The 12,962-nt window shown below is 47.3% G+C and overlaps 1 protein-coding gene across 1 annotated transcript in view; it reads right to left on the bottom strand.

Moving 5' to 3' along the window:
* Window positions 1-12,962, bottom strand: part of Ltbp2 (latent transforming growth factor beta binding protein 2) — a 93,879-nt gene that overhangs the window by 45,784 nt on the left and 35,133 nt on the right. Inside the window, exons 4-7 of the mRNA XM_028771890.1 lie at window positions 3,203-3,384; window positions 2,121-2,291; window positions 1,486-1,692; window positions 504-787 (exon numbers count right to left, since the gene is read on the bottom strand). Coding sequence (XP_028627723.1) covers window positions 504-787; window positions 1,486-1,692; window positions 2,121-2,291; window positions 3,203-3,384 — 844 coding nt within the window. The remainder of the gene's footprint in view (window positions 1-503; window positions 788-1,485; window positions 1,693-2,120; window positions 2,292-3,202; window positions 3,385-12,962) is intronic.

Below are 12,962 nucleotides of genomic sequence, written 5' to 3'. Positions count from 1 at the left end.
TTTCCCGAGAGCAAATTCTAGGCTTCCTTAGACTGCAGGTACTAATGACGGCTCTTCTACAAGGAGACTTCCTTGGTCCCCTTCTGTGTGACTAGCACTCACTGACAGGCACCACACTCAGCTCAAGGAGGAGACCCAGCCTCTCTGCTTGCAGCATCCCTCCCCCTCTTAGGGTCTCTTAGGCTAGACTTGAATGCACTATGTAGCCAAGGATTACCCTGAGTTTCTGATCCTCCTGCCTCTGACTCCTAAGTGGTGGGATTACAGGTGCACACCACCATGCCTGGTTTATGGGGTGCTTGGGATCAAACTGGGGGCCTTCTGCATATGAGACAAGACCTCTGCCAACTGAACTACAGCCCCAGCCCATTAGGAATTTTTATGCAGTGGATTTTTCCATATGGGAAATGAAGTCACGTTCCGCAAGTACAAGGAAGGAGAGACGTACAGACTGAGGAACCATAGCAGTCCCTGAAGGGCTGAGGCAGAGACGTCCTTCTCACCTGTCCATTCACCGTGCTCAGGTAACACTGGCCCAGAAGTCCATACTGCCTGGACAGCACTGGTGGTGGCCGAGGGGCCTCTCCAGCCCGAGCGGGTATGCTGTTGCTGGCCCAGTGGCTGTGGCCTGGGCTGCCATGGGGGCGATGAGTGGCTCTGCTCTCCACACTGTTGTCTTCTAGCACCGGGTCCACCTCAGCCCGGACCCGAGCCACCTGGTGGATCTGCACAGAGGCCTCAGGCGGGTGACGAATCTGCACCTTCACCAGCGAGGGGTTCACAGAGGCTGGGCAGAAGGTTTGGGATCAGAGCCGAGAAACAGGCTCCCAATCTCACTTTTCTGCCCTATGAAGAGTGCCCACTACCTTAGGTCAGGCAGGCTCCAGACTGGGTGCCTCTCCAAAAGTCCCCTTCCATTTCTTTGCCTGTTATGTGTAACTGGAACAACGCCTCACCCCCACTCCCCCAGGACAGGAGGAAGTGGTAACTCCTCCTTCATGAAAAGCTCTTCATCAAAAGCTGTACACTTTTTCTCAATTCTACCTCCTCGGTGTCCCTGTGCAGCCCTGAGTGCCCTTGAACCATGTGCAGCCCACGGAATACCTTAGGGTCATCCCACCACACAGCCTTTATAGGCACTCTGGGCTCATGGGTCCCAGACCAACTCCTGTGGAATCCTGTGCGCTTGAATCTTTGCTTTGCCTTACAGAAGGCAAGGGAATGAAATGTGTGCTGAGTTCTACACACACACCCCATCCCCCCTCTATTGCCCATGATGGGGGTTGGGGGGCTCCATTAGCTGCTATGTCTTCCCCTGAACAGGTTAAGGGCACACACACACACATTGAGGAACTCCAACGGAATGGGAAGCAGAAACGTGGGGGACAAAATGGAGACCTGTCCCCATCCAGCAGAGCAATGGCAACAGCACATACTCTATCTGGTGCACCTCCCAGGCTGGCTGCCCCAACTGCTGGCACTCACCAAGCTGGTTAGAGAGAGGCAGAGTGAAGGTGGATTGCTTCAAGGGCCCTTCCAGTAGGGCTCCATGCTGGGGGCCTCGTCCTGGAGACTCCCTGTCTGGCTGTGGGACAGGCAGATGGCAGAACTTCCCTGTGGAGTTGGCCGGACACCAGCACTCGTCCCGGCCAATGCAGCGGCCTCCATTCAGACAGGGGATTTGGCAGAAATCTGCAACAACACTCCAGGTGATTGGCAGCTGACCTCCAGCTGGTGACAGGCAAGCAGGGGAGTGGGATACCACATTTGGGGGGCTTGGAGGGTGTCGTGCCCCCTTGAAATGCAGGGACCTTCTTTGAAGCCCTGGGGTAAAAGCAAGCAGAAAAGTCCCCTAGTGTCTCTCCAGCCCACGACAAGGACCTAGAACACAGGCAGAGGCATGGTTCTTCTCTATCAAAGCAACTTGGACTCAGAGAGGTTGTGTGACTTGCTTGGAAACACACAGCCAAGCTGGGGACAGAGCTGGGATAAGACTTTATTTACTCCCTGCTGTGATAAAACTTTAGGGGACAAGAGGTTCCACACCAAGGAGTCCCTGAGATGTCAGCCCCACCCCCACCCCGAACAACACCAAGACCAACTGTGGAAAAGGGACTCACAAATACGGAAGCCGGACTTGGGGTCATGCCCATGGCCGCCCTGACTGTACAGGGTGGTGGTGTCTCCCTTCTCACAACTGTTGGCACAGTGTCCCCGGGCACAGGTCTGCTTGCAGATGGTGGGAGTGAAGACGACCTTGATCTTCTTGATTTTCTCTGTGAGGTTCAGCCCTGCAGAGAGAGGACTTGGGTCCTGGACAGAACCATACATAACCCTGATTCCAGGCCCTTAGGATGAGGGGTACATCCTATACACGGCATCTTCTAAGACCTGGACATCAGGTCTGTGGTCAGGGTAGAGCAAAGGTCTTAAGAAGCACCCGGATGCGTCCCTTCATGCTTTGTACACACTGACAAGTCCTGCTGCAAGAGGAGCCACTCAAAGCTACACTGGAGATTCTCTTGTATCTAATCGAATATTTCAGTTCACAGTTGGCCCGAGGTGGAGCGATATCCGGGATGCCTGTCGTTACACAGTCAAAAAAGTGCAGAGCCAGGCTCTAAGCACGAGGGCAGGGAGTGGAGCATAACTCCAGCAGGCTGAGAGGGGGTTTCCTAGAGGAAATGGGGGGAAGATAATGACCGAGGAACAGCTACAATCAGGGTTGGGGGATCTAGTTACCAGTTTCATTTAGCAGGGTGTGGGGAAGTCAGGAAAACATCAAGGAGGAAGTGAGGGCTATAGGCATGACCACGTGCGTGGCAGTGTGTGTCCAGAGACGCAGGGGGTTTCCTATCAGAGTTTGCAGAAACCACAGTGTGGAAGTGTGGGGGTCAAAAAATTGAGGCCCCCAGCTGGATATGAAGGAAGCAAAGGTCCGCAGAGATGACAGAGCAGGAGATGGCAGACGATAGTCAAGGTCCTAGGGTCTCAATGGGAGCCCCATCCAGATGGATTCGTTTGTGACCCTGCAACTTGGCACAAAGCAGGTGCACAAAGACTGTTCGTTGGTTGGCTGATAAAGTGAAGAACAAGGTGACAGCTGAGTGCCCTGAGAGTGAAGGGGTGGGCAGAGGTGAGGCAAGAATGGGTCCAATTTAGATGCTCTGCTCTCCCTGGTCCAGAGGCAGAGCAGCCTTACCCCGGAGGGGTGAGAGATGGTTCACGTGGGCTGCCTGTGGGCTGCTGTCTCTCAGCTCAAATCCTGGTCCTGAAGGTAAAGCGTTGGATGTCAGCTGGCCATTGGCACCACTGGCCGGATAACGCCGAACAGTCCTGGACAACCCTGTGTGCTGCTGCAGGGGGCGGGTCTGGCTGAGGGTCCTGTGGAGATAACCACGGTCCTGGAGTTTGCATCCCAGGGGCAGCATCTCTCTGCCCTCTACCATCTGGCTACACTCAACCCAGCACATGCTCTGGAAGAACACCCTCCATTGAGATACCACCCCATACATGGCTGACCCCTGGATGTATAAGTGCCCAGATAAAAGGATCAAGAGTGGCCAGTCTTCACTGGGGAAGAACCTAATCCTATTGGAGTATTCGGGCGCGCCAACCTATCAGCCTCAGGACCTTTGACTGCAACATGATGCACCATCAGACTGTCTTGTGTAGCCCTGACATGCTAGGAGTCTTTGAGGGCCCACTTACGAGCCAGCCCAGCACTGAAACCACGGTGTGTGCCAGAAGCCTGCTATCTGTATCCACTAGTACTGGGGATAAATCCCAGAAACATGCACACGCTAGAGTGCTAACAAGGACTCTATCACCACTACACCCCCAGCTTTACTTCAAGCTTCAGTTTGAAGCTTGGCCCAGGCTGGCTTCAAGTTCACTGTCCTCCTGCCTCAGAGCCCCCAGTGCTGGGATTACAGATATGCCTCATTACCCCTGGTCCTGCCACTTCTCCATATAACCCTCTATGTAAATTATTATGGGGAACTGATGAATAACAAATAAATATTCATAGACCATTCAGGGGCAGAGCCTAGATTCTATCTCCTGATTAGTTAATACAAAATAACTCAAGAACCAATAATAATACAAGAACCATATCTGAGGAGAAAAATGAGTTCATCACCTCTCATCCCAACACAGCAAACACTTCCGCCTGTTTTCTTTCGACCTTTGCATACATATACATATATGACTTTATAAGATTATCATCGGCTGTAGATGCAGTTTAAATGCTTTCACTCAACATTACCCCCTACTTTATACAATACACATGTCCTCCCAGATTTGTCATTTTCCCTTTCCTGAGGCAGTTAAGCTGAATCACAGCTCAGAGACAGGCTCTTATTGCCTTTTTAATTATTGTTTTCACCGTAGAAAGTCTCACACGTGTGGTGTATTTTCTCCTGTTAAAATATTCCCTTAGGGCCAATGAACTGGCTCAGTGGGTAAAGTCACTCACCACCACACCTGACCTAAGTTCGATCCTGGAACACATGCGGTGGAAGAAGAGAACAGACTCCTCTCTTGTCCTCTGACGCCACGAGCATGCCACGCCCCCACACAAATAAACAATTAACTGTAAAAAAAAATTAGCTATTCCTCTGGGGGAGTCATTGCTCCATTCTATATGTTTGATATTTTATGTGTGTTTATGGGTGTGCAGCTGCATGTGCACATGTGTGCAAATGTGTGTGGTCAGACTTTGACACTGAGTGTCTTTCTCACCTACTCTCCTGTGGGACTGCGTAAGGGTATCCTGGGTCATGGTTGAGCAGGTGCCTAGAACCCCAAGACTCAACAGACTCTGTGTATGATTCTGCGTGAGAACCGGCAGGAGTTTGGCACCCCCAGAACCCAGGATCCTGAAAAACAGTCAGGGTCTCCATAGAATTACATTGTTCAGTCACATAGGCCAGGCTATAGGCCTCATGCCCTAGGGATTTACATACTAATGAAGGCCAGAGGGCAGAGCAAATTAAACATGCCTCCCCCAGATCCTCCCCCAATCTTCCCCCTTTCTCCCTCCCTATATAACTTGGGACTGCCCTGAGTTCTGGGGGGTACGCCTAGATCCACCTATCATCCGCCATGACAATAAACCCTTTTGGAACCCAGGACTTCCTCGTGTTATTGGGGCCTGCTGCCGCCAAGGCCTCCAGGCCTCTGGAACCATAGGATTCCTCCCGAATGTGGGGCCCGCCACAGCGTGGAAGCCCCTCCGGGGACCCTCCGCTGTGGTGGCCTCTAAAAATTTCCCCACACTCTCCAACTTAGTTTTTGAGATAGGTTCTCTCGCTGTACTTAGAGCTTACCAGTTGTGTTAGCATGGCTGGCCAGGAAGTCCAATCTAGCATGCAGAGCCCAAATTCAGTAATATAGATGGTGTGAGGATGATGATGATGACGATGACATCTAAGACAGATCTTCCATCTCCACCTCCCTAGAGCTGGAACTCTGGAGCCAGGGCTGTGACCTCACGCCTGGCTTTTTTTTTTTTTTTTTCATGATGCTTGGGACTAAACTCAGCTTCTTTTGCTTGTGTAGTAAAGCATTTCAGCAAGTGAACTGTTTCCCCAGCCCTGAACGTTCTTAACAAGAACTTTATAAATTTGAAAAGCTTTCTAATAATAAACATTTTGAAAGCAGCTATGACATTAGGATTAACTCAGTTCCTCGGGCGACCAGGACTGTATCAAAGACTGCAAGCGTCTTCTGCTTGAATACATTTGGGGGAATTGTTTTCTGAAGGGCTCACATCAAAACACGTGTCACAGGGTATACACTTATTAAGCATTATGTTGAACCCAATTAATAAGTACAATTTTATGGTTTTTTTTAATTAAAATTTAAGGGGGCTGGAGAGATGGCTCAGTGGTTAAGAGCACTGGCTGCAGGGTAGGGGAAACCCAGGGGGCCCCACCCTCTCAGAGGAGATGGGAAGGGGGTGGAGGGAGGAACTCTGTGATGGGGGACTGGGAGAGGCAGCATTTGGGATGTAAATAAGAAAGAAAGAAGAAAGAAAGAAGAACAAAAGAAGGAAGGAAGAAGAAAGGACAGAAGAAGGAAGGAAGGAAGGAAAGAAGGAAGGAAGGAAGGAAGGAAGGAAGGAAGGAAGGAAGGAAGGAAGGAAGGAAGGAAGGGAGCAAGCACTGGTTGCTCTTTCAGTGGACCTGAGTTCAATTCCCAGCACCCACATGGTGACTCACAGCTATCTACAATGGGATGGAATGCCCTCTTTTGGCTGATGCTGTCTTCTGTCATGCAGGCATACGTGCAAACAGAGTATTCATATACATAAATAAAAACATCTTTTAAAAAATTTGAAATGGGTTTAAAACTTAATAAAGTACAAAAAAATATACCATACAGAGCACAGACTCATTAGTGTAGTTTATAATCGTAACGATTGTCGTCACATCATCATTACTGGGAGTCTGATATGTAGCTCAGGCTAGCCCCATGATTCTACTTTTCCTTTTGAGAGCCGGGATTACATGCACTCCCTGTTACTCTGGGTCTTATTGCTAGATTTTGTAATATGCTAATTGAACAAGCATAATAAAGATGCTTCAGTGTTGCTTTGCTCTCCTTTCTAAATTTTAATTTTATAAGAAGATTATTTTTGCGTGTATATGTGTGTGGCTATGTTTGACTATGTCCATGTGAGTACAGTTGCCTGCTGAGACCAGAAGCATCATCTCCCCCAGAGCTGAGGTTATAGATGATTGTGAGCCGCCTGTAGGTGCTGGGAACTGAACTTGGGTCCTTTGTAAGAGCAGTATGTGCTCTTAACAGCTTAGCCATCTTTCCAACCCTCACTGCTTAAAAAGACTTGAGGTTGGAATTTTGTTCGTGACTGTATTTATGGCTTGTCCTTTGACAACTGCTTGAATTGTTTATCTCATAAACTTGAACAGATCTTCTACGTGTTTGTTATTAGACTGCCTCTACTGTAAATACTCTAGCGTTCTGACAGTGGTATGAGCCACTGTCTACACAACAACATCTGGACCAGGGTGGGTGTGAGAACATGTGAACGTGGAACTTAAAAGGGGCTGAAGACTCACCCAACATTATACAATAGATAAACCAGCACACTGGGATTCCAGAGAGACCACCCTGACTGTGTTCTGGGTCAGCCCAGACCCCAGTGGAGTCAGCCTGGGAGCCTCTGCTCAGGTCTCAGGCGTGCTTTGAACTTGGATCCTAAATCTTACCTCCCCATTGGAGTCTGTGCCCTCACAGGATGTGGTCTGGAACCCTTGTCCCCTCCTACTCCAGAGCAGTTTGCTCCATGTGTTCAAGTCATGAACACTCTGCTGACTGAAGCTTGATTTGGACAATGTCAGAGCCTGGTTATCTCATCTACCCCCGAACCTACCCTCGCACCTGCCCCAGCCGCTATGGCACAAGCCTGGGCTCCTGGAAATCTCAATGCGGCTCCTTCTAGAACCATCGGCAACAAAGCCTCTTCCCATTTCCCACGCTTAGGGGTTGGAGCAGGAGAGGTCCTGTTAGCCATGTGGAAGTTCTAAGGGTGATATTGGTCCAGAATTGAAGACCCAAACCTCAGTCCCCCTCCTCTCAGGAGTAGCCCGGCATATCCCTCTCCATCAAAAGCAAACTCTTTCCAATGCTTCTAAGAGACTGCCCAGGAAAGCTGTGTGCAAGTTGGTGTATAATTACAAGTTCAAACATCTTCAGGGCCAGTTGAATTACTTCTCAGAGACGAATCCTGGGCAGTCAAGCCTGCATCCCCTAGTTGTAGAGAGGACCTGACTGCTTAGAAGAAAAAGGTTTGAAACAGAAGGAAACTAATTTGGCCTGGTCCCAGCAGTGTAGCCTCGAGGCCTTTGTCCCTCTGAGCCACATCTTCCTCATCAGCAAAACAGGGTCACAGATACCTACTTCACTGAGCTGTTGAGAGGCCTGGGAGAATAGATTATTTTACTAATTAATTTGCTAATTCAAGTGAGTGCTCACAAGACAGAAAGTATGTCAGGATTTTCAAAGTGCATAAAGAAAGGGACGGAACAGGGTTGTGGATAGCCCTGGTGTTGCTTGTGTGTTGATGCTAATTCTGCTCTCTTGGGAGGAGCTGGAGGCGAGGAGTGAGTCAGTACTCAAGGTGACTTCTTGTGAACCATCCCCTAATGAATAAAGGAGCCATAACTGTGCGAGTAGTCGGGGATTTCAGGGTTGGATAGGGGAAGGGAGTAGGTAGGAGATAAGTCTTTTTGGAGGTGGATAGCTGAAGGACAAAATGTAGCTACTAGTGTCTCCTGGTTTCAATGGTAGATGCGCCAGGATTCGCCACCAGAGGATTTAGATTTAATATGACTTACAAGATTAAGATTCTAGTTGTTGCGTCCAGCAATTGAGCTACCATTGATTCTGAACTAAGTTTTTGTGGTGTTTTCCTTCACTCGGCAACTCGAATGGGCTCCAGAGAGAAAGGCAGAGCATGGGTTTGCCTAATGTGCACCACAAAAGGCCATGAGAGTTTTGAAACTGGCGTGGTAACTACCTTCCGGTGGGAACTTAGAGAGCTGGGTGGAGATTTTGGAGCCCTGAGTCAGAGAGTCTCCATGAGATAAGAACAGGCCACCCATTGCCCACCAGTGCATGACCTCCCAGCCCGCCGGGGCAGAGAATCACTGGGTTTAACACAGGAACTTGGTGTCCTTTTTAATATTTACCACAACACAGGGTTAGCTACAACTTGGATTAAATAGCATCTCCACACCCAACCAAAGGAGAAAATATGACAGAGTCACTTAAAATTCTTCTCCATCTAAAAGGAAGAAGAAAAAAAGTATGCTGTTCATGCATCCTTATACATAAAGGGCCAAGGGTCCGTTCTGTTGCAGCACATTGTTTTTTAACATTCAGAGGCCCTCTCCTGAACCAAATTCATTGTCATCTACTGATGTGACAAAGACAGTTAAATGACAAAAACCCAAAAGGCCTGCTTACAAGAGGCATACAGCAAAGTAAATAATGAAGCCCCAGCTCAACATCGAGAGCAAGGGCATTGACTATTCTGCCCTCCTGTACCCTAGCAAGCCCTCAGACTGAAGGAAGGGAAGACAGTGTGGAGGGTGGCAGCCTCTTGGCTCACCGGTGGCCCCATGGTTGGGACTTCCATAACCACAGGCACCCGGGATAAGATGGTGACTGGGAGCTGGGAGTTCGTCCTAGCCGCCCAAACTTGCTAACTCTGCTTGTACTTAAACACACCACAACTTGAGTATTGTTGTGTGCGTTGCCTTGGTCTCTGGATATGAGACAGTAAGATAAGGCCTGGCACATGTTTGATCCAGTGCTGCCTTCAAGGACCACTGAATGGTGGCTACCAAGGCAAGCAGAGCTTCAGTAGGAAGGTGACAGTCAGAGACAATAGCCCCAGGGGCAAAGGAGATCTGCTAACACAAGAAAGGCTTTTGTGTCAGCAAAGGACAGCAGTTTCTAAACTTCCTAGACACACGATGACATTTGCTATCTCCCTGGGGTAGTTCCAAGGAAGTCCTAGTAATGCTGCTACAGTGAACCAGAAAAGCTATCTCTAGACTTCATGATTTCATGGATCCACCGAAGTTTGAATGAACTTGGGAGAACCGCATAAAGTCTCCAGCTTTCTGTTTAAGTAGTGTGGTGACTAATTTTTAAAAAATTTTATCTATTTTATTTTAGCGTATGTATGTGAGCCTGTGGGTGTTTATGTCCGACTGCAAAGGCCAGAGGGCATTGATCATCAGGAACTGCGTTATAGGGGGCTGAGAGCCATTTAAATGTGTGTCCTGGGAATCGAACCCAGGTCTTCTGCAAGAGTAGTAAGTGGTTTTGGTGGTTTGAATATGCTTGACCCATGGGAAGTGGCACTACTAGGAGGTGTGGCCTTGTTGGAGTAGGTGTGGCCTTGTTGGAGTAGGTGTGGCCTTGTTGGAGGAAGTGTGTCACTGTGGAGGTGGGCTTTGAGGTCTCATATATGCTCAAGCCACGCCAAGTGTGGCAGTCTCTGCTGCCTGCAGATCAGGATGTAGAATTCATGGCTCCTTCTCCAGCACCATGTCTGCCTGCACACTGCTAAACTTCCCACCATGATGATAATGGACTGGACCTCTGAAACTGTAAACCAGCTCCAATTAAATGTTTGCCTTTATAAGAGTTGCTGTGGTCACGTGTCTCTTCCTAGCAGTGGAAACCCTAACTAGGACAGTGTTCTTAGCTTCTGGGCAATCTTCCTCCAGCTTCAGTGATGGATAATCTTCACGGTCCATCTGATTGGGTTAAAAACACCTAGAGAATCAAAGAGACATGTCTCTGGGTGCATCTATGAGGGAGTCCCAGAGATGAACAGATGTTGAGAGCTCCAACCTAATAACCATGGACTCCTAATGTGAGCATTCTTAGAGGGGTGAAAGGTGGCAGCAGGGGGCTACCTGGGGGAAGTAAGCCGGTGAGGTCATTTCCCATGAGCTATATTTTGTCGTGGCTTCTTTCCCTTGACTCTCTAATCTCAGTTTCCTGTCTACCATAAAGAAGCTGTGCACAAGCCCCCACTGCCATAATGTTCTGCCTAATAATTACCCCAGAAGCATGAAGACCACTGACTGTGGATGAATTCTCTGAAACTGTGAGCAAGAATACAGTTCCTCCCGTGTGTTGATTCTGTTCGGTATTTTGAAACAGCAACAACGACAGCAAAAATATCAACTAGCACGGGCAGACGTGCTGTTAACATACACATGAATATGTACCTATCATTACCACCAGAACTTCATAAAGAGACCTTCAATTCCCAAATTAATATTTAAATAGATTTATCTTATCCTTTCACTGACCATGACAAGTCTGTCACAGGCCAGTACCAGGAGGAACCTCTGACTTCTGATACCAGGATTTTCCAATAAACTTGAGGATTAAAATGCTCCGATATCAGATAGTTGGGGCTGCAGACTCACAATGTGGCCATTCGGTTAAATGTGCAGAGTGTCTCCACCTTGCACCCTACACAAAGGCTTTCAAACAAGGATGCGGAGACACAGGTTAGGACATGCTCTACCCCATCCATGTTCGCTCTCCGCTGGAGGCTCAATCGTATGCAGTTTATCTGCATAGCAGCACTTTGGGCTTCCAGGGGCTGTTTTATTTGAATAGTCTTTACTGCTAAAAGAAAACCTTTAAGTATCAAAGAGGTGTGGCCTTATTGGAGGAAGTGTGTCACTGTGGAGGTGGGCTTTGAGGTCTCATATATGCTCAAGCCACGCCAAGTGTGGCAGCACACAGAGCAGCTATGGGTGCTGATACTGTGTATCCAAAGCTACATAGTAAGACTGTGTTCAAAAAAATTCTCCTCCCTGCTGGTCTGGAAGAATCTGTAATCAGTGGGCATGAGAGTATCTGTGTACATGTAACCATGCTTTTAACCTTTACATATGTGTGTGTGTATGTGTGTGTTCTTAGACAGAACATTATACCACTTTGCATCGTGTAGTATATTTACTTTTAATAAAACTATATACTTATTCTTGCCAGAATTTTATAAATTTATATTTTATACATTATATAATATTACATATTATGCTTGAAATATATAATATATAGATATATAATAATATAGTATATAATGATATATAAAATGTATATATAAATATATGTAAACATAGTTATATAATATATATAGAATGTATAGATAAATATATGCAAAATATATTTATATATAATGTATATAAAATGTATATATAAATATATGTAAAATATATTTTTATATGTAAAATATATTTATATATAATGTATATAAAATGTATATATAAATATATTTACATTTTATAAATAAAGCAATCAAGGCTCAGCAAAGGTGTGGTAAATGTATGGAAATGTCTAGAACCCCAAATGGTCTTTGAGGATGACAGAGTCACAGGGGTTCAGATACATAAATGGTTTTATCTCATGGAAAGACTCCAGAAAGTCTCAGGGGTGAGAGAGTGATATTTGAACTGTTGTCAAGAGGATGAATGGAGACATAGGATTTCAAGATACTTATGTCATGAACATGGAAAGACCAGGAGAGGAGGAGGCATAGAGGGATGAGGAGAGAGAAACGCAAAACACATGGAAGGTGGAGAGACCGAAGGACAGCAAGCAATGGTGGGGAAAGTGTTGTTTGTTTGTTTGTTTGTTTGTCAGCCTTAAACAAGCTAGACTCATCTGGGAAGAGGAAATCTCAACTGAGAAAACACCTCCATCAGATTGGCCTGTAGTCAGAACATAGGCAAGTCTGTGAGGCATTTTCTTGATTACTGATTGGTGTGAGAGGGCTCACTGTAGGTGGTGCCACCCCTGGAATCCTGGGTTGGATAAGAGAGCAGGCTGAGCAAGCCACAGGCAGCAAGCCAGTAAGCAGCGTTCCCCTCAGCCTCTGCTTCAGTCCCCTGACCCCAGGTTCCCGCCTTGTGTTCCTGATTAGAAAAACTAACATAGAGGTGGAACACATAGCCATGCTTAATGAGTATGGTTCTGAAAAGCACAGAACGGAGAAGTCAAGGGGAGGAAGCAATGGCCTAGCATGTGGCGGGCACCCTGTGGGAGTGTTTTACACCACTCATCACTTAATTCAGCAACTCTGTGATCAAAACCCCCTGCTTGGCTCGAACCACCTTAAATAAAATGAAAAGACAGAAAACGCATGCAATCATGTCATGGACAAAAACAATCATGGCATCTAAAGAAAGGATGGGCTCGCGGCTCTGACAGAAAACCCGTAAAAGAGTCAAAGGAAAAGCTCAGAGGGGAAGAAGTCCAAGCGTGAAGCCTTTGTGCTCAGAAGACGGGCAGATAAAAACAAAAAAACAAAAAAAAAAAAACAAAAAAGACCTTGCAGTGGCACGTCTGAATCCAGCAGACCGGCAGAACTCTCAAAGTGGAATTACATATGTGTTGTT

This window comes from Grammomys surdaster, unplaced genomic scaffold (genome assembly GCF_004785775.1).
Source record: "Grammomys surdaster isolate TR1022 unplaced genomic scaffold, NIH_TR_1.0 210, whole genome shotgun sequence".
Lineage (NCBI taxonomy): Eukaryota > Metazoa > Chordata > Mammalia > Rodentia > Muridae > Grammomys > Grammomys surdaster.
This window is presented reverse-complemented; position numbering and strand designations above follow the sequence as displayed.